General features: G+C 57.4%; 3 protein-coding genes across 6 annotated transcripts in view; 1 reads left to right on the top strand and 2 right to left on the bottom strand.

The window, feature by feature from the left end:
• SS18L1 (SS18L1 subunit of BAF chromatin remodeling complex) overlaps positions 1-860 on the bottom strand; it is a 29,230-nt gene extending 28,370 nt beyond the window's left edge. Inside the window, exon 1 of the mRNA XM_082359822.1 lies at positions 548-860. Within this exon, the coding sequence (XP_082215948.1) occupies positions 548-616 (69 nt within the window). The 5' untranslated portion in view covers positions 617-860. The remainder of the gene's footprint in view (positions 1-547) is intronic.
• A 114-nt stretch (positions 861-974) lies between these two features.
• Positions 975-6,859, top strand: PSMA7 (proteasome 20S subunit alpha 7). The gene is made up of 7 exons (XM_082359823.1): positions 975-1,185; positions 3,249-3,375; positions 4,029-4,153; positions 4,858-4,980; positions 5,458-5,577; positions 6,233-6,295; positions 6,636-6,859. Exons 1-7 carry the CDS (start codon positions 1,090-1,092, stop codon positions 6,726-6,728), a joined length of 747 nt encoding a protein of 248 aa, XP_082215949.1. The 5' UTR covers positions 975-1,089; the 3' UTR covers positions 6,729-6,859.
• Positions 6,860-8,978: 2,119 nt separating this feature from the next.
• On the bottom strand, positions 8,979-20,719 carry LSM14B (LSM family member 14B). Of its 4 annotated transcripts, XM_082359808.1 has the most exons (10): positions 20,440-20,715; positions 18,411-18,574; positions 17,163-17,298; positions 16,273-16,389; positions 13,910-14,077; positions 13,594-13,671; positions 13,218-13,379; positions 12,716-12,866; positions 10,754-10,939; positions 8,979-10,212 (listed from the first exon to the last, which is right to left on the bottom strand). In XM_082359808.1, exons 1-9 carry the CDS (start codon positions 20,564-20,566, stop codon positions 10,768-10,770), a joined length of 1,275 nt encoding a protein of 424 aa, XP_082215934.1. In that variant the 5' UTR covers positions 20,567-20,715; the 3' UTR covers positions 8,979-10,212; positions 10,754-10,767. The 4 variants fall into 4 exon arrangements, with proteins under 4 accessions (XP_082215934.1, XP_082215935.1, XP_082215936.1 ...); XM_082359809.1 differs by lacking the exon at positions 13,594-13,671 and having other exon boundaries at positions 20,440-20,718; XM_082359810.1 differs by lacking the exon at positions 16,273-16,389.
• Positions 20,720-20,939: the final 220 nt, after the last annotated feature.

Here is a 20,939-nt window from a genome sequence, read left to right on the forward strand (position 1 = left end):
CGAGACTGCTAGAACGTCGTCCCACACTCTGGATGCGCCCCTTTGTGCCTCGGAGTGCCAACACCTAAGGCGGCGGGCGTGGCCGGGTCCCCGTCGCCCCATGCGCCCCGTGGCGCCTCCACCAGTCAAGCTGCGCGCAGGGACCGGGGCCGCCCACCTCGCAGAGCCACGGCTTTCGCCAGCCAGGCGGGTCCCCTTAGCGCGCCGAGCGGCCAGCGGACACCACCCCGCGGGCACCTGGTCCCGCCGCCTTGCGCCCCTGCCCGCAGCCCCTGGTCCCGAAAGCGGCGGGTCCCCACTGTGCCCGGAGCGGCCCGGGGTCGTTCACGGCTTGGCTCCGCCGACACCACCCCGCGGGCCGCCCCGCGCCCCCGCCCAGGCTGGCGCACGCCAGCCGCGAAGCACGCGCCGGGCCACGGCGGGGTCGCGGCGGTCGGCTGCGCCCCGGCTTTGTTCGAGCCCCGCGCCCGCCGGCTGCCCTCGACCCGGCCCGGCACCCGCCCGCACCCCGCGGCCCCGCAGCCCCGGCCCGCGGCCCCCAGCCCACCTTCTGGATGGTTTGCTGCGTGACCTCCCCTTTGCCTCTCGGCCGGGCGGACGCGAAGGCCACCGACATGGTCGTGGGTGCGGGATCAGCCCGAGATCATCGGGGTTTATTCTCCGGCTGCTCTCGGCGGCCAGAGGCGCTCATTCTCCGCAGTCGCTGGGGGGCGGGGGGCGTGGGGGGCGCCGCGCCGTGGGCTCGCCCGCCCCTGCGCCGCCGCGTCGCCCTCGGGCCCGCCGCGCCGCCGCCCCGCCCATCGCCTCAGCCCGAGGACGAGCCCCATACGGCGCCCCCGGGCGGCCGCTCTGCGCCCCGCTCCCGGCCCGCCGCCACCCCGCCGCCCCCCGCGCCCGGCCGCCAGTGGTTCCGCCCGGCCCCGCCCCGGCGCGCGCGCACGTCCGCCCGACGCCGCCTGACGCCTCCGGACACCGCCTTACGCCGGCAGCGCAGTCGCCGGCGTTGGGGGTGGGCGAGCGGCGTGAATCGCGGCCTGCGCGGCCGTGAGTGTGCGCTTTTCCCGGTCCTGATCGCGTCGGCCCGTCGGCATGAGCTACGACCGCGCCATCACCGTCTTCTCGCCCGACGGCCACCTCTTCCAAGTGGAGTACGCGCAGGAGGCCGTGAAGAAGGGCTCGACTGCGGTGAGCGGGGAGGCCGGGCGCGGGGGGCAGGCGGAGGCCCGGGCGGCTGGGTGGGGCCCGGGCTCGTCTTGCCGACCAGCTTCCCTGGGGTCCGCGCTGACGGGAGCGCGGTGGTGCGGGGCTTGGGGCGGCACGATGGTGTGGGGCGCACTCGGAAGCCGCGACGTGGGCGTCGCTGCGGGGAAGGGGCGCTGCGAGCCGCGGGCGGGAGACGTGAGGACAGGCCGGGCGGCTCTCCGGGCGCCGGCTTCCGCGTCCGGGCGAGCGGGGCGGCTCCTGGCTCGGCAGGCGCTCTGCAGGCCGCTGGCTTCGGTGCCCCGCGTCCGTGTCCGGAGCCGTGCGCGCGCCTGGCGCCGACGCCATCTTGGCGGGGGCCCTCGCGTGGACCTGGGGGGCTGGGGGCTGGGGGCCGGGCGGGGCCGGGGCGCGGGACTCCGAGAGGCAGGGCCCGCCCCTTGTTCGCTCCGGAATGCTTCTTAAGGGAGTGACTCCGCGAACTGTGTGTGGACAGCTCCCAGGTAGGCGACTTACCCCCCCAACCGCCGCGGAAAGCAGTTGCGCTTAAAGTCCGGGTCGGCCTCGAGAACAGAGGGCGGCCGGTGTCGGCATCAACCCTGCAGTTTCCGGGCCGCCGGCGCGGCGGGCAGGCTCCGTCTTGGGTCCAACTGCTGAGTTCTCCACCCCTTTGGTCACTGCGCCAGACCCATGTCCCGTCGCACCCGAGCGCGCCTCTCATTTAGACGAGTGTTTCAGATATAAATACATGCTGTCCTCAAGACACATGTCAGTTTGCTGATTGGTCAGAATGGATGATGGTTTATCTTTTATCTGGTGTTTCAGAGGTTTGAGTGGGCAGAGAGAAAACACACACGATTCTGTAAATTTTGAAGTATTTTTTGTTTCTTGAATCTTTTTTGAAATTAAGGCCCCAAATCCATCTTGTGACCTGCCTCAGCTTAAAGATTGTTGGGGTCAGCTGACACCCCCATCCCCATACTATCGTGGGTCACGCCAGGGTGGCTACCTTTGCTTAACCTGACTCTCTCTGGGCCTGGCCTTCTTTCCCTTGGGAACTTTGAAGACCATGGAAGACAGTTCACGAGAAAGCTCCTTGAAATCCGAAGCACTGCCAACCAGTGCTTTTCTGCACCCCACGTGGAGACTTCTAGAGGTGGAGGCTGGGGTGACGCTAAACATCCCACAGTGCGCAGGGGCAGCCCCTCACAGTGACGAATTAGCTGCTCCAGGTGCCTGTAGGGCAGAGGCTGAGAGACCCTGCTCTGAACTAAGAGAAGAGGTTGCTTTTCCAAGTGATTGTCTCATTTGTGTCTGCTGCTGCTTCGATTGAGGGGTTTAACTGGCAGGCAGTGACTTTTTTCCCCCCCATGTTTTTAATACATTTTTCTCCGCGCTACAGTGTCAGCCGTAAACAGAGAGCCGCGGGCCTCCCAGTAATACTTGATACGTTGTCCACCTGATGCCATATCAGGCACTTCCCCGCCGCTGTGCACATTGGTTTCCGAAGTGCAGGAGAGGGGAGTTCCTTGGCGGTCCAGTGGTTGGGACTCGGCGCTTTCACTGCGTGGCCTGAATTCGGTCCCTCATTGGGGAACTAGGATCCCACGAGCGTTGTGGCCAAAAAAAAAAAAAAAGTGCACGAGAGAGGGGGGAATGTTTTGGTATAGTTTTACAACCACATCAACACTGCTTTCAGGACACCTGACTTCATTGTTAGGGACTCACACTCAAGCCTTCCAGAGACTCTTTGATTCACGGGGTTGAAATGACACGTGTACACATACACACTAATGATACAGTAGTTACTCCTTAGTTGTGCTGTAACTGAAACTACGTATCAGTATTTTAAGGCACAAGACTAGGCACCTAGATTGTGATACCTGGACTGGCTCTGCCAAAAGTGGATCGAGACCCACGGTGTGCAGGGTGTGCGTGCCACCCCTGGGGTGTTCACAGGACCACGTTAGCATCTGCCGTTAGTGCTCCGTGCCTGCTGGCAGAACCTCGTGTCAGCTCCTGAAGTGCAGTGTTGCCATTTATTGAAGGTTGGTGTCCGAGGAAAAGACATTGTTGTTCTTGGTGTGGAGAAGAAGTCAGTGGCCAAACTGCAGGATGAAAGAACAGTGCGGAAGATCTGTGCTCTGGACGACAATGTCTGCATGGCATTCGCGGGTAAGTCTGGGGCCCGTGCTGTATTTCTCGGTCTCCTAGAACAGTGCTCTGGAGGTTAACCTGGTGGAAGGGCTGTTGAGGGACGGGAAAATTGGGTAACCTGAAATCATTCAAAAGAAAGGGCTGGCCTTCAAGAAGAGGGCTGGCCACAGTTGCAGGGGGAGGTCCTCCCCAGGATGCGGAAGCACAGGGGCCACATGATTAAACACCCCGGGATGAGGCGCTGTGCTGTCGCCTCCATCGCTGCCGGCAGGAGAAAGGTCAGCTGTCACAGCTAACTGCGCCCGTGAAGTGGGGAGAGCTGGACAGCACCCTGCTCTCGGGACGTGTCGTGTGTTCTTGCACTTCTGGGTTTTCATTCATTTCCTTTCTCAGCGGGGAGGTCAGTTTACCTAAGCTAGAGATTGACTTGCTTTGTCAAAAAATTAGCGTGTTGACAGCCTGTGTAAATACACACAGCTCCTCGTACACGCAGCTTTCTCAGAGAAGCTCACAGAGGCTGCTGGTTCCGCTGGTGGTCAGAATGATCTTGGTGCTGGGTGTCAGAGGACCGGCCGAGGGTGATTGCTGTTCACTCGTGTGATCTGCGCTGGCCTCGACGATCGGCCGGACGAGGGGTGGCTCAGCGGGAGCTCTCTCTGTGTTCGTTGCAGGCCTCACTGCTGATGCAAGGATAGTCATCAACAGGGCGCGGGTGGAATGCCAGAGCCACCGGCTGACCGTGGAGGACCCCGTCACTGTGGAGTACATCACACGGTACATCGCCAGTCTGAAGCAGGTGGGTGTGTGTGTGCCTGCCGTGGCTCGGCTAGCTGTGAGCAGTCACTGCTTTGTCGTGGAGTGTCCTGCCGCGTTACCTCACGTGGCCGCACGCATCACTGTGGGGAGATCAGGAGACCATACTTGTTCCATGCACGTGGTCCTAGCCTTGACTTCAACTCTGTGTAGTTTTACCACATTTATCCTTTTAAGTGGCATTTGTTGTGTTCTTATTTAGTGGCATGGGGCAGTCCAGATTCATATTTCCATAGGGAAATGATGTAGTTCTTGTCTTGTCATTTTGAATGACCAGTCACCAAGCAGTTGGGAGGGGGCTGAAAGCCACGCCCACTCTGGTGAAATCTTAGTCACCTGTGAACCAAAATGTGTAGCCAGATTGCGTCTGCTGTCAAAGTAATTCCAAGTAGCCCCAGCTGTGCTTCATGATGCAATTCTGGTCTTTCTGAGAATGAAAATGCAGCAAGAGAAGGAGGAATGCTGAAAACCATGGGCTCATTTCATTTCTCACCTGAATTGCAAATAACCTGAACGTGGGCTTAATTTATTTTCATCCCTTCGTTAAAAGCTGTGTTTGGAACATCATGTGTATTTTACTTGTGGTTAAAAGCTGTGTTTGGAACATCACGTGTATTTTACTTACGGCGGGTTCTGGGGGGCCTTCGTGCCAAGGCAGCAGTGTCACTGTGTCTCTTTTTCCGCTAGCGCTACACACAGAGCAACGGGCGCAGGCCGTTTGGCATCTCTGCCCTTATCGTGGGTTTTGACTTTGATGGTACCCCCCGACTCTATCAGACTGACCCCTCGGGCACGTACCATGCCTGGAAGGTGAGTCCCTGACAAAACAGGGGGGCTTTGTTTTGGGCCATCTTGCCAGTAGAAGCAGCTTTGGAGGCCACTGGGACCTTGAGCTGGCCTAATCCTGTAGATAGGTGTGTACACATACACAAGTGTGTTCACGACATAGTTGTGACACGGGAGCTGAGAAGTCGTTAAGCGTTGCTTTTTGGGAGGAAAGGACAGCGAGGTGTAAGGATACATGGCGTAGTCAAGTTGCCCGCGTGTCTTTCAGTAGAATCCCTTTCTTGGTAGGAATCAGCACCAACTCCACATAGCCCTTTGCAAAAAGAAGCCATGGGGCAGGGCCTGGAGTACAGGCCCGCCTGCCCCCAGGCTGCCCCTCACCATAGCACATGGGAGCAGGGTGGCACTGGCTGGGCCACGGGGGTGGCGGTGGGGGTCGTTTTCTTGGGCTGGCTCTGGATTGTCACACTCTGTGCCGTGTAACACCCATCCCTGTTTCAGGCCAACGCTATAGGCAGGGGTGCCAAGTCAGTGCGTGAATTTCTAGAGAAGAATTATACTGACGAAGCCATTGAAACAGACGACCTGACTATTAAGCTGGTTATCAAGGCCCTCCTGGAAGTAAGTTTGTGTTTGAAATCTGGGCAATATGTTGAAGACGCGCACGCCGTGGTGGTGGTACTTGGGCTGGCCGGAACGGACAGCGCAGAATGGAGCAGCTGACATGTGGGCAACAAGGAGGTGGCAAGGGCGCCAACCGTAGCACCAGGCACTGCTCTGGGGCTGTATCAGCTCCTTATACATCTGGGCAGTCCAGGCACCGAGAGGCTAGGTGGCTTGCCCAAGCGCTCAGCCTTTCCGAGGCTCGAGCTACCGCTATAGAGTCAGGGACTTAGAAGCGCTGGGAATAGTGGGTGGAAGCCGTCCTTGGAGGTGCTAGGGGGTGAAGCCAAAGAGGCAGAGGGGGTCCAGACGTCCGGGCTTAGTGGTGGGAAAGGCTGAGAACAGATGGGAGGGCCGTGAGCACACCTGCTGTGCAGGAGGAGGGACCAGCAGCCCCGCCCAAATCCAGCTGCCTGAAGGCAGGAGGATATCGCAAAGGACTGGCCACATCAGTGCGCAGCTAGGACACACGCTCTGGGTACTGGGACCCCAGTGTCCCACCCCCATCCCCTTGTGTGGCAGCGCTGGGTTCGGGCTCACAGGGCACATGAGGGCGCTCGCTGTTTGGTCTTGAGGTGGGTGAGGTATCTAACACTCTTCTCTCCCCTCCGAGGTGGTTCAGTCAGGTGGCAAAAACATAGAACTTGCTGTCATGAGACGAGATCAACCCCTCAAGGTAATCACCAAGTTGGTTTGCTGTCCTTACCTATGGAGTGTTCCCAGTGGTCAGGGCAGGGGTAGTGCACATTCAGGACCATTCTGCTGTGGCTTTAGCCCCGAGAAAGATTCTTTCCAAGGATCCCCACAAATGAGTCGAAAAGAAAGCATTCGCGTGCTGAAAACCTCAGCTGTGCACGTTTGCTTCTGCTTTATAATTATCACCTACACATCAGTTCCAGCTTGTTCCCTGGGTCAGGCACATGTGGCCTTGCTTTCCTGTAGCAGCAGCTGGAAGGGGCATCTGGGGCCTGTGTTCGGGGGCCCTTGTGTGGCTAACCATACTGTTCCTTTGATAGATTTTAAATCCTGAAGAAATTGAGAAATACGTTGCTGAGATTGAAAAAGAAAAAGAAGAAAATGAAAAGAAGAAACAAAAGAAAGCATCATGATGAATGAAATTTTGCCTGTAGCTATTTTTAAATTCAAATCATGGCTGATTTTCCAAATGACATGTAGGCATTTCTATCCCATTTATCCGTATTAAGTGTCCTACAATAAACTTGCCTGTTTTTTAACCTTTCTTTTAGGGGTTGACGTACCCTTCGGGTGTGCTGATAGCTCTTTAGAAAGTTTGCTCGCTTTGGGTCTCTGGAGCCATTCCTTCCAGCTCCTCGCCAGGCTCTAAGACAAGGCAACGGCCGAGTGGGGCTCCTCCCTTGGGGTTTGTGGGAAGGCTTTACGGGGTCCACACTGCTGTAGACAGGCGCCGTGGTTACAGAAACTCAGGGTTTCTCCCATTCAGGAGTTCTAAACAGGATGACTGTTCTTACGCCTTTGTTCAAGTCCTTAATGAATGTACGATGTCAGGATGTGGGGACAAACAGTGCTCAGTTTACATCTTGAGCTCATTTTGCAGAGCAGTAGCTGTGGAACTTGTCTTGAATTTCTGGTTCTAGTAGATGAAGTCAGCACTCCTGTTTGCTACCTCAAGACTTCTGGCTGTTTCCTACCCTCACTCCCTTTTTAGCCAGAAAGATGACCCTTCTTCTAGCTTCCAGTCCACAGCAGGGTGAGTCATGGTCCTAAGCTTTGCCTTTACAGAAAAACCCTAACCACCCTTCTCCTGCACACCTCTGCTGCTTCTCGTGAGGCCCTGCCGCCAGCCCTGGTGATGGCATTGCTTTTTGGCTTCCTTTGCCCCAGGAGAACTCACAAAAGGCTTCTTAGAAGAGTCCTTGGGCTGGTTGTCTCTTCCGACCACAGTGGTTGGTAGGACTCCAACGCCAGGGCTCTGCTGTCTCCAGCTTCTCTTGTACTCTGGGTTTTCATTCAATGGCATATATACGTCAGGATTCTAAAGAGGACTAAAGCGTATCCCTGGCGGTCCAGTGGTTAGGACTCGGTGCTTTCACTGCTGAGGGCCCAGGTGCAATCCCTGGTAGGGAAGCTAAGATCCCATAAGCCACGCGGCACGGTCAAAATAAACAGGGGTAAAGAGGCCCAGAGACATGTTAAACTTAGCCTAAAGTGTCTAATTGTCACAGTGATTTTCAGTTTAAAGTTTTAATAGCAAGGGTAGTCATAGGTGGTAAACTGTGACTTAACTATATTTAGACTCTCTAGCAGAGAAATACCTGTTTAGCCTGAGTGCTGAGTCACCTACCTAGTTTAGTGCTAAGGCCAGTTGCATGTAGCAGGTCAGCTATGGAAGGTTTTTATTTTTAATTGGTCAAAGATGTTAGTCAGCAAAAAAATGGAAGATTGCTAAGAGTTTGTTAAATTCTGAAACTACCGGCAATGCTCAGGATCTGTTGGGGAGAGGTAGACAGCCCGGAAACGGAAGCTGGCAAGAACACAAGGCTGCATGCAGATGTCACAGGCCAACTCGGCCTGCTGTCTGGTCCTCCTCTCAGCCTGAATCACTCACAGATGGCCAGGTGGGCCTTAGTCCTGAGATTGCTTTTTAAAAATCACCTGGAGGACTTCCCTGGTGGTGCAGTGGTTAAGAATCCGCCTGCCAGTGCAGGGGACATGGGTTCAAGCCCTGGTACGGGTGGGTTCAAGCCCTGGTCCGGGAGGATCCCACATGCCGCGGAGCAACTGGGCCCGTGCGCCACAACTGCTGAGCCCACATGCCACAACTACTGGAGCCCGTGCTCCACAACAGGAGAGGCCACTGCAACGAGAGGCCCGCGCACCGCCAACGAGGAGTGGCCCCCGCTCGGCGCAACTAGAGAAAGCCCGCGCATAGCAACGAAGACCCAACGCAGCCAAAAATAAATAAATGAATGAATTTATATAAAAAAAAATCGCCTGGAAACCCACTGCAGTGAAATTACATGCTTTCAGTCTGAAACCAGCCAAGTCTTGGCTTTTCTCTGTAGTCCCAGGGTCCAGCCCTGTAACAGGTTCCAAGGCATCAACAACATGAAAGTTCTGGGGAGCTTGGAAGCTGTATTATGGCAGCGAAGGGGCCACTTCCGAAGCAGGTTCTCTAAACTAGTGTCCAGAGTATCCGGAAAGCAGCACCACTCACCCCGGGAAGGTGGCTCTCAGTAACCTAGGGCCTGGTTCATTGCCCTGTACCCAGACTGGCCAGGTCTCAACTCCAGAGTGCCAGATGTCCCCCAAATCTGAACAGCACACAACACCTACCTTGGGACAGGCATGTGAGCCATGATGTAACTCGGGCAACAGAGTCAACAGGATTATTTATTTTCAGAACAGAGAAGAAGAGGGTTTTAAAGGTTTGCATGTTTGTTTATAATTACAAGTTTACATTGCTCCAACAGAGCAGCCACATTGCTATGTTCTAATTCTTAGCCATTAATTCCTACAAAAATAAACCTAAGCTTTTACAGTAACTTAAGCGATAACAGAACTGAAACCGTTAGGCCTGCTTAAAGGGATTTAGTTACCAAGGTGCTTATGCTCACCACCATGCCCTGTCAGAGGGACGCATGCTTCTACTGAAGGTCTGATCCTTTTGTTCATGCAACAAATTTATATTCCCCACCCTCCCTCCACCCACCAGTAAAACAAAAACACAGAACTATTTACAAGTGAGAGGAAATATGCTCTCGGTCAACCGACCTTGCAAAAAAAAAAAAAAAAAGACTGGCTCATTTCCAAGTGGATAAGACACCGAACAGTGTTCGGCCAGAGTCCAATGCTGACTGGCCTGGGTCAGGGACTGGCAGGGAGAGGGCAGGAGGGAGAGGGACGCCGCAGAGGAGCTTGTCCTGGGCATTCACCCCCAGCCCCGATTCCTATGGAAGCCACACTCCAAGTGACAGCTCCCAGCTCCCTCCCGTTCAGGGCCCCCGACCCCCGCCAGACCCCCGCCAGCCCGTAGTCGCCGCCAGCCCGCTTAGTCGCTGCTGCTCGGGATGTCAGGGTCGTCTGGTTTGCTTCTACAACATGATCCGTGGGACACCCCACTTTCCATGCCCTAGGCCCCCCATGCTGGCCACGCCTGGCTCCTAGGCCCCACCTCTGGCAGTGGGTGCCAGGCCAGCAGCACCAGCAGCCAGTTGGATTACAGAGATGCGCTTGGCTGCTGCATTTGCCAAATGGGATTTGATTCCACGTTAAAAATCAAAGCTGTCCAAAAAAGGTCACAAAGTGAGGATCACACGCTTTCCCTCTAGAAAACTTTCTGCAAAATACCAAAACCTTAGAATCAGGCTGTGCACAACTAAAAAGGAAAAATAGGCCAAGATACCTCAAAGAGGTTTCCCATATACACGTCCCCCCAAAAAAGTGGTTCTAACTTAGACCATGTCCAAGTTCGGTTCAGTCCAAAACATAAGCAGTAGCATGGGAATTTTCCAAACTCAGTAAACAAAGTGACCCACGTCTCCCGCAGGAAGTGCAGCGTTTTCCAACGTCCTCGTAGACACAGGCTGGCGTCGGTGCCGCTTCAGCGAGAGCCTGCGAGGAGGAGACACAACACCTAGTGAGCATGTCCAGGCAGCTCCCCGGCCCGAGCCCAGCACCGTGGATGAAGGGCAGGGGCTGCTCAGCCTCCCTCCTACCCCAAGTCAGGCCGGGGCTTCCCAGACCTTCCCATCACAACCCAAGGTCATCGTTTTTGTTCACACCGGGGGGCGGGGAGGCAGCTCCAGGTCCCACCCGTAGCCCACTCACCGCCCAGCCCCTACGGGGCACACACGTCACCCTCGACCTAGTTAAAAACGCAGACTCAAGGTCAGTGCAAGGCCAGGCTGGAGCTGAGACCTGGCTTGTAACCATCGCTCCTTCCTGACCACACCAGAGTGGGGAGCACCCAGACCCTCACTTTGACAGCCCCGGGGCCTGGGTCCCACCGTCCCCAAGAGCCCCCTGGGGGATTCACTCAGAGAGTCACGGCCTCAGTTTGGCTCTGAAGCTCCTGAAGAGGCTTCTCCTACTTGGCAGCCCCGTCCGGATGCCCCCTCCCCCACCAGAGGACCCCAGAGCTCCCCTCACTCACCTTCGGCTGCCTCCTTACACCCTGCCAGTCCCAGCTCTGTGGGACGTCGGGTTACGACGGGCCGCACCGTTGCCCCTGCCCCCTCGAAATCCACCCCGGAAACTACGGCCACGAAGAAACCTTCCCGACACCCCGAAGGTCTCCGTGTTGAGCTTCCTCTCTTCAGCCCACGTCGTCCGCCTGGAACTGAACCAACAAGACAAGGAGCGTGAGGCCGACTACAGCGGGCACTCCTCACAGCTCTCCGGGCTGGGCCCCAGCCTCACACAGCCGGGGAGGGAGAAAGGACAGACGGACGGATGGTGACTCGTCACTGGAGCCACTGGGGGGGCAATCCAGTCAGGACCCTGGAGCCGGAGACTCAACACTGCAGGGGCTCCCAGCCCAGTTTCCAACCAGGCCTGTCTCCCACTGGATGGGGCTGCCCGGTATAAACCTCTCACACCGGCGTCGTCTAAGGCCGGCACGCAACACCAGCGCGCTACGAAGGAAGCCCTCCCTGCTTGCTAGGCCCAGGGCCCGTGCAGGCTCCGAGACCTGGAGCAGATCACGGACCCCTCCAGACGAGTCTCCAGAAATGAGGAGGGGGCTGGGCTAAACGGAGCAGGGTCTCCAAGGCTATGTATGACATGTACGCTTTAGGGGAGGTGCGGACGCAGCACCAACGCTGCCAACACTCGTTTCTGCCCCTCCAGCAAGGACCCCCTGATGTCCAACTGTGTGCCACGGGGCTGCTTACAGGCAGCTCACACGCAACACACCCAGCCCAACCCCCTGCTCTGCTGCCCCCCTGACCTCCTCACTCCAAGCAGCAGCAACCGCAGCCTTCAGCCATCCAGGCTCTCCTCACAGCCCAGCAGCAAGCCTTCAGGGCGTGTCAGAGGCCAAGCCTCTCTCCCCTCCTCCAGCACTGCCCACTACCCCAAAGCCTCTGACGTGACCACTCAGCTTCCATGCCTGCCCCACCTCTGCCCACTCTCCACAAAGCAGCAGTGAAACCTCAGAAAGCACTGCTCTCCCCAAGCCAGTTGTCACTGTGACCTACAAAGCCCGGCAGGGACCGTCCCATCTTCATCGCTCCTTCCTGACACCCCCAGGCTCCGCTCCAGCCACACAGCAGCTGCACGTGCCCGCCTCCGCCTTGCACCCCGTCCTGCGTTCACCCTCCCACTGGCTCCCGAACCTCACCCGAGACCTCGGCGCTCCACTCCCCTCACACCCAACACACGCCCCAACCTCTCCCGCCTCACTGCTAGGTGTTATCTCGTGCGCCTGTTTTTTTGTTCTCTCTTTCCCCTGCCGAAATGTAAGAGGGGTGGCAGGGGGAACAGGGACCGCCCGGCTTGCCTTCTGCTGCTCCCCCAGTGCCCGCGGTGTGCCTGCTACTCCACTTGCGAACGAATGGATCTGAGTTTCCACACCATGCCCGTTCTGTAGACTTCGTTTACTGTCTAGCTGTTCTCGGGCAACATCTGAGCACCAGCTGTTGGGTGCTAAAAACAAAGCACGCGACAGAGTCCCCGGCCTCAAGCAATCAGGTGGGTGAAAGAATACTGCGAACACTCCTGCCAGCTGCCTCAGGTAGCAAGGGCCTAAGGCCACCAAGGTCAGACCAAGAAGCAGGCCCAGGCGAGGTGGTACCGAACGGGAACATCGACGTGGTGGGGAGGGTGGTCCAGCCCAACCTTGATGAGAAAGGGGCAGCTAAGCAAAGAGGGGCCGGGACCTGGGTCAGATCCCTCAGGTGCCTGTGACCGCCAGGGCTTCCCACACCACCACCTACCGCTGGCACCACTGGGCCTGACGTACCAATTACGGTAATAACGTGAGCCTAAGAGATGTGCCTTGAACCTAAGATCTGGGTGTAGTCTCCAAAAGAGCATGCCCCAGTCTCAGAGTTTGGGGGCAGAGTGTCTTCCCCCCAGCTCCCCCAGGCCTTGCCCGGCCCCCCAGCCCCCTGACCTGGTCTTGAGTTCAGAGGAAATGTTGTCAAAGAAGGACTTGGATTTGTCATAGTAGCAGTTGGGCCCCAGATGATCCTCCTCAGCAGGGGCCTCGTCACTCTGGGTCACCACCGCCAGGTCCTTCTCCTCCCCTTTCTCAGTTTTGTCGTCTACGCAGAGAAGCAGAGCGCTGAGATGCCAAGGAGCAAACAAAGCCCCTTCCACCAGGACAGGTCCTCGCTGGGCCACCCGAGGGCTGTCCTCAGGCCTCAGGGAAACGGCCGCGAGTGTTCTGCACTAAGTGGAAAGCTCTTCTGGCTCCTCGCTGCTGGTCTCGTCCAGCCCTGGGCCCTGCGATCTGCTCCTCATCCCCCGAGCACGGTCCTCCCCCCAGACTCCTCTCCTTTCTGGGAACTGCTCAGACAGCACAGTTTCCCCGCCGACCACCATCCCAGCTGCCCCCGCCCGTCTCTCCTTGACCTGCGCTGTGGACACTCCTGGGGAGGGGCAAATTTTCAAACCTTTAAAATTCAGTTTCTTCTTAAATTCTTTGTCCAGCTCCTCTCGGTTGAACTGGGCATTTGCACTCTCAAAATCAAAGTCGCCTTCAAACTTGATTGTGTTTTCCTTGACGTTAGTTGGACGGCTTTGCCCTCTGGAGCGATTCCTTGTTCGTCTGTTCCCTGTGAGAAGGAAAGGACAGCCCTGGCTGGTAAGCCACTAAGTCAGCATTACTCGGTGTGAGACAGAAGACAAAGCGGGGACAGAGCACACCGAAGCTGCCGCTGAGCCCAGCACCCTGAAACCGTCGCCCACGGAGAAGCGGGCAGGAGCGGTAAGCGGAGCGCGACCGGGTGGTTCTCGGCTCCCCAGAACTCAAGTGGCAACAGCTGTTACCTGATCGCCTCCTCTGAGGTCTTCTGTTCTCGTCATTCACCTGCCCTTGAGTCTGCACAGCTGCCGGCTGAGCTACATCTAAGGCGCAAAAAGGAAGAGTAAGGCAAAGCGCCTGCGAAAGCAGAGCCCGGGGACGGGAGCAGAGCCTGGCGACGGGAGCAGGGCGGCGCCACCGGGGACTGCGCAAGAGCCGGCCCTGCAAAAGCCTACAGGGCGGGGGGCGGGGGTGTCTAATTAAAGGATAAAAAAAGAACCCCAGGAAGCGCTGTGCCACTGAGAACACGAATAAACTCCAGGGGAGTGAGTATTTAAGTACCGCTGGCGGCCTTGCTGCTTGGCGGGGCTGGGCGCCCGTTGAGCTGCATCCCCGCGGTGCCCTTGCCAGGTAACAGCTTTTTGGTGTTCAGGTTATCAAGAGAACCAGTCTGGACAGCCTGCTCCACCATGGGGCTCTTGCTGACTGAGACAGCCGGAAAGCCAGCTCCTGAGTTGAGGAGGAGGAGAGGTTAATAAGAGAGACAAGGAGAAGGCCACACCCCCTTGCCCCCGACAGACACAGACACTCCTCGTCCAGCGGGCTGTGCGGCAGGAGGAAGGCCACCGCCTGGAGAGGCTCTAGCGAACCCAGGCAAAGCCCCCACCCCGCACCATCCCCTCTGCGTCTAGCCCAGGCAGCAAAAAAGCCAGCAGGCTCCCCCAGTTAGGGCATCGGAGGAGGGAAAAACAGCCCAGCACAATAAGCACCTCTCAAGCGGTTTAGAAAAAGCTTCCCCCAAACCACACAAGCTCTAACCCCGAGGGAGCTCGGCAGTCCCGAGATGCCGGTGAATTCACGGTCTGAGAATGTGTTTCGCTCTGGGCCATGCTGGACAAGAACCACCCCAGTCTGGCATCTTCCACAGAATGCAGTGCTCAGCCTTTGAAGTTAAAATTCTAGAACACTGTCGTTTTTGCTTAAGGCACAATAAAACCAAAAAGGAGGAAGTGATGAGAGCTGACTACAGAGAAATAACAGCCTGCATTCCTCCGGGTGAAGGCTCATCGTAAGAAACGAAGGGTTCCCAGGCTGCCCTTGGAGACGGCGCTGCACTGAGTCTGTTCCCACCACACGGCATCCCCAAGCCTGAGCGCAGGCGTGCTCAGAACCCGGCCTCGGTGGAGGTGCCCCTCACGAGATGGGCCTCTGCCGCAAGAAGAGGACAGAGAAGGGCGTGCCACACATGTCCGGCCATCTCCTCCTTTCCCCTCCCACGTTCCGGTGGGCACTGTTTAAACGGGACAACTGAGGACTGGGGGGAGGTGCACAGACTTTTGAGACAGAAATAAATGAGCCCTAACCATGGAGTAACTATTATCGGAGGGGCAGCCCAACACAGTGAAGACTGGATAGTCTACCTTTGTTTTTAAACATAGAACAGAAACTATTGTCAGAAATTACTCTGAGAAATTCCTCACAACCGGATCAAAAGTACTCAAAGGGCAGGCCCTACATACTGATACTTCTTTTTTTTTCTTATTTTTCTTTTTTGGCCGTGTGGCATGCGGGATCCTAGTTCTCCCCGACCAGGGATTGAACCCGTGCCCCCTGCAGTGGAAACGTGGATTCTTAACCACTGGACCGCCAGGGAAGCCCCCCTACTGGTACTTTTAAGTGTCCTCTGTGATGGGCATTCGTCGACCTAGACCACTTTCTCCGGCCTAGCGCCTCACTCAGCACGGCCCTCCCTGAACAAGACGGCTGCTTCCTGCTCACGCTGTAACTGGATGGGTCAAGAATCTTGGGCTCATTGGCTTTTCATAAAAACAGATCAAACTATCTTGCCCTAAGAGCAGTTTTATGTAAATGACCCTAAGGACAATGAACTACCTTGTGCAATTTCTAAGTGGGGAAAGAAACATCACTACCGCTGTAACTCAGATCCACTGGCACCCATGCAGGAAAGCAACACATGCAAAGTAACAGACTGACAGTAGTTGTGTGCCATAATGAAAGCCCCAGGTATCATCTTGGACAGAGTCTCTGCAAAGGTGAGGGCGGCGCACACGGCGCTCTCACGTCAGACCTCTGGTGAAAGGAGAAGGCCCAGAAAGGGCAAGAAACCACCCACAGGTGCGGCACCCGGCAGACAGGTGGGACAAACCAGTGTTACCAAGCCGGTCATCAGGCCCACTGCTCACCCGGTCAACAACTCAGGCTAGCCACCCAATTTTAATGGTGCTTCATTTTACAAAGACCCCCGAGGCCCCCGATGCGGAACGCCCAGGATGGGTGAGGAATGTGCCACACGGATCCTAGAGCAGCATGCCTGTTACTTGGAGGATCGCCCTGCAGTCTTACCCAGCAACCTACACTGCATTTAGGACCAGCAGAAACCCCGGGAAGTGGCCTTCTGTGCAGAGGGACGTTTCCCATACGTGGCAATCACAGTACAGGTCAAAACAGACCCTGGACCCAGGAGAGTGAACAAAGTGCACTGCTGGTTCTTTCTAATACCCTCTTTAAAATTGTGAGAGTTAATAAGTCAGGATTACGTGCAGAAACACACAGAGGCAGTTTAACTGATCCACGGGCTTGGCAAATTATCTGCTACAGCTACTGTCATTCTGATCTACTGGTTTACCCCCTCGCTCTTAGGATGGCTCGCAAGACAGCATGCAGTTCTGCAAAACTGCTGTTACCCTTGGAAGTGAGCTGATGTGACTCTGAGGACATGTCAAGCTCTGAAACGGGCTGTGGAGATGGAGAAGAACTAGGGCTGGAAGCCGCGGCTGAGGCTGGAGGGCTTACCAACTTTTCTAAAAGAAGATAAAGGAGAAAAGAGCAAAAAAAAAAAAAAAAAAAGCACACAAATAAGTAATGAGAAACTCGTCTTGTGTATAGCAGGCTTGGAAAGAGCCAAGCCATCTCTCATAGGACACTTTGCTCACACAAGCCTAATCTAGAAACAGGGAGCCAAGCAGAGAAAGGCTCCTGCACCCCAGGAGCAGCAATCAAGACAACGAGGTTCTTCTATGAGAAGCACGTGACTCATATGAGTGAAGGGGGTGATGCCTGCAACTCCGGGGTTTGAATGTGCCGCAAACCTATGGCCAAGGTGACTCTCGCTCCGCGCGTGTAGAAGCGAACCTTACTCAACCTCAGGGGAAACTTCATTTTTGAGCAAAGCACTGACACGAGAATGGTAAAAGGATAGGATAGGTGGGCGTTGCATTTAACTTTTGTATTTATAGGCTGACAAATGTGCAAATGGTTAGAACTCATCTGTAATTACACACATCGGTTATTTCTTCTTTGAACCAGACGTACCACAACTTCCACCCAGACACAGGCTGACACTTTAAATGAATTTTGATTCGATTCATCTGTTCCAAAACTCACCCTGCTGCCTCTTCCACTCAACTGAGGAGTTACTAAGCGTTCTAACTAGTTGAAGGGCCACTGAAGAAGGTGCTCAGTGTGCGCTGCCAGCTGAACGTGACACGAATACAGCGTCCCCACCACCAGGGTCTGGCCCCGCTCCTGGATGTCACGGCACAGGCACTTTACCAGGTAGAAAAAGGTTACTCACCTAAACCCAAGGAAGCGGCATACTGCTGGCTGAGCAGGGAGCTGGCGGCCAGCTGGCTGTAGGGCGGCATCCCTCGGAAGGGGCTGTAAGGCACGTGTGGCTGGAAGGAGGAGGCCGAGCCCGAGCCCAGGGAAGACTAAGCAATGAGACACACAAGTGAGAGCAGCTCAAGGCCCTCCTGTCACCCTGCCTGGAGAGCACCGTGCAGACTGGGAAAGGCAGCCCGATCCGTCAGCCTGCTCCGGGAGGCCGAGGCGGCACTGAGGGGCGTGTGAGCCTCCAGGGTGGCCTAAGGGGCCCAGAGCTGCCTTTTCCACGTTCACCCCCAGCTCCACCTGCCAGGTAGTTCTAACACGACCTTCTCCTAACTCCATGAACCCCTCTAATGGCCCCACTACCGGTCGTCAAGGAGTCCAGGCTCTGCCAGGGATGAGGATGGTGTCCTCACCTGGGCCCTGGCCCCAACACGCCGGGGCACGGCTGTGTAGCCGGGGAACTACCCCACGCGGTGTCCTCTCTCCGGCTCCCCGTGCTCCCGGGAGGCCCCTTCATCCCTCAAGGCCTGGCTCAAGCACTTCCCTCTTCTGGAGTTCCCAAGGCCGCTCACCTCAAACCTTTCAGAAGTCTGACCCGGGGCTTCTCCACGTGCCCACACAGCCCAGCGTGCAAGCCCCACCCTGCAGGGAGCACGCTCTGTCCCGGCACCTCCTGCAGCGTGAGCCCCGCAAGAGTCGGTGAAAGTCGAGGTTTACAAGCCAAGGAGATATTAGCCTGGACTCCCTAGTAATCCTGGGCAGAACACGCCATAACACAGCAGGCAGGCACACGGCATGACACCTGCAAATTCAGCATCCCACAACGCTGAATTTATCATCGGGACAGTGTTGGGAGAGCGAGCCCTGCTGTCCCGAGTCTGTACTAGCATCTCTCTCACGCACAGCATGCCACCGGGGCTTCAGGCTTACCCACCCGAGACAAAGGACAAACGCCAGGTGCCGGCAAGACTAAGAGCACTCTCCCCTGCACCGCCCAACACGCTGGGCCGGCCTCACTCTACAGCACACCCGGCGCGTGCCGCAGGAGATGAGGCCTCCCACAGAACGCCAACAGCTAGACAAAGTTCAACTGCTTTTCACGAAAAGGCTATTCCTCGAGTTGAGCGCTCTGGCCAGATGACACCCAGCTCCGTCTGGAAGCCAGCGCCTCTTAGAGACGGTGCCCACGGCAGAAACGGGGCCGCGCACTTACTTGAACAATAGCAGGGTCCTGAGGGAGCGCATGCTGAGCTTTCGGAGGTTCACACACAGTAATGTCTTTGATGTCACTTCCCCGGAAGATGATGTACTCATAAACTTCCTCTCTAGGGGGGGCAGGCCTATCTGTGGGACGGTCTTCAGTACCAAAGGACCTCACTTAGGGGTTGAGAAAAAGAAGGGTTATGTTGTCATCCTCAACCAAGTGCATTCAATCAGTCCTCCCATAGGAACCATCCACAGCATGCAATTTCCACGTTTCAACTGCTCCGCCCCCGGTTATCAACGGACAATACCTACAAGACCCCAGCTGGCAAAGCTCCAAAAAGTTCTGGGTCACAAAGACGACCACGAACGATTCAGAGCCTGACAGTCTCCCTTCCAAACACGGAAGGCCAGCGCTCTTGCAAAACGACGTCTGCTTTGCAAATCCACCCCACCACCCCCGCCCGCCGCCCCGGTTCACATCTGACTTTGCAGATTAAACAGCCCCAAAGCTGCTTTTTGATTGAAGCCTCGCAACACACCGCCCCTGGGGAGTCTCTTTTCTTCTGAGAAAAGCCAGCAGGTTGAGTGTCATCCCCACCCTTCTGCCCACAAGCAGCCTGGGAGGAGCTGGTAGGGAAACAATGGGAGAAAACGGCCCAGAATGCGGACCCACACCACCAGCGTCTGTGCCTCCTGAAGGGGTTTCCTAGGGGATTAACCCCCACTGGCAGGGTTCAAGGAGCCCAAGCAAGTGCCTCCTTCTCAGGTCTCTGAGGCAGAGCTGGGCTTGAAGCAGCCTCTATCTAATCCTAGCACAACTCCGCTGAGGACCAGGGACTACGCTGGGCCTCAGTTTTTCCAACGGGGGTCTCAGGCCAAATGTAGCCAAAAGCCAAGAGTACAAGTGACCACAAAATCTTACAGTACTAAACTATGTCCCGGAGCAACGCATCTATCAGAAAACTTAAATACTAGGCTTTCAAAGGAGCTACTCCCAGAGCTGGGAACTGACCGCGACCTGGATGGGGGGGCTCCCTCTAACACAGGAGCACGTAGCTGCGCCTTGACCCTTAGAGACCCAGCCCAGTGTCTCCAGCCTAACAAGAGCAATCAAACAAACAGGGTTTCTGCAGACCTGGCTGCACTCAGCACTTCCAAGAGGCAGGGGAAGGACACAGTCATCGTCCCCGGAGGATGAAGACAAAGAAACTTTGGGCCCACCTCCAGCCTCAACACGCTCAGAAGAGGCTCTGGACTCCGGCAGAGCCACAGTACAGCCATCTTTCTCTAGGTCTCCCAGGGACTTCAGTGTGGTTACCAGCGCCCGCAGGGAGGGGTCGGTCACAAAAGGGTAAACCCACAGACTGAAGCGTCTGAACTAGAGTAGAAAGACGCTTTAAACAGGAGCATGGAACCGCCAACCGATGCTCCTATCCCGACAGGAGAATCCATTAAGACGTGGTTATTTGTTCAGGCTCAAGGCCCCAGCTGCTTAATAGGTTCCAGAAGGGCTTGCAGGAGTCGCGTTTTCTCGCTCCCCAGCCTTCTGGGGAGGCCCCGGGGAGACTCCGGGCCCCTCGCCCCACCCCTCCCCCACAGGGACCGGGTTCTCGGCGCCAGCTGCCCCCTCCGCCCTCGGGCAGCTGGGGAGGAAACAGCCTAGCAACGCCGACCCCCCCACCTGCAGAGGTGGGCTACGCCGCGGGGGGGGGCTACGCCGCGGGGGGGAGGCGGCGCCGCGGGAGCTGGACCCGCCCCCACCTCCCCACCCCAACCCCGGGCAGGGCGGGCCGGCCGCGCACAATTACGCTGCCGCCGGGGCGCGGGGAGCCCATTGTGCAGGCCGAGCCCCGGAGGGCAGGGGCGGGAGCGGCGCGGAGGCCCAGGGCGCCCCGGGGGGCGCGGGCAGGATGTGGGGGGCGCCCCGGGGGGTGAGGCGGGACTGCGTAGGGGAGCCGGGGAGGGGGGAGTGGGGCGGGGGCGCGGGCCCGGCTGTTGGCGGGGGCGGGGCGGTTGGGGCGGCCGCGGGGCGCTACCTTTGGCGAGCGCCACCGTGGAGTTGTCCGTGTCGATGGTGTAAAGAATGCCCTCGTAGCGAATCTGCGCCTTAGAGATGAGGCTGATCTTGCTGCCCAAGTACGGGGTGCCCGAGGAGCCGCTCATGGCGGCGGCCGCCCGGCCGGGCCTGGCCCGCTCGCCTCCGCGCGGTCGCCTCGCCGCCCGCTCCTCCGCCTGTGCGCCGCCTCACCGCCGCCCGAGGGCCTGCGCGGGGACCCGAGAGCGAGCGACGGCGCGCGGCCGGGGGCTCTGAGGGGAACGCGGGGGAGGAGGGGTCGCAGCAGCCACATCCGGGTCCTGCGCCGCCACGCCCCGCCCCCGCACGCTCGCCGCCCATTGGCTCGCCTCGCCGGCCTCCCTTTAAATATGGCCGCGCTGTCGGCCTGGGGGCGGGCCCGCGCTCCGCGCCTGCGTAGCGAGCGCCGCCTGCCCCGGCGGGCTTTCCCCTGCTCTCCGCCCCACTTCTCGGCTGGCTCCC

This window comes from Balaenoptera borealis (genome assembly GCF_965194805.1).
Source record: "Balaenoptera borealis genome assembly, chromosome: 16".
Taxonomy (NCBI): domain Eukaryota; kingdom Metazoa; phylum Chordata; class Mammalia; order Artiodactyla; family Balaenopteridae; genus Balaenoptera; species Balaenoptera borealis.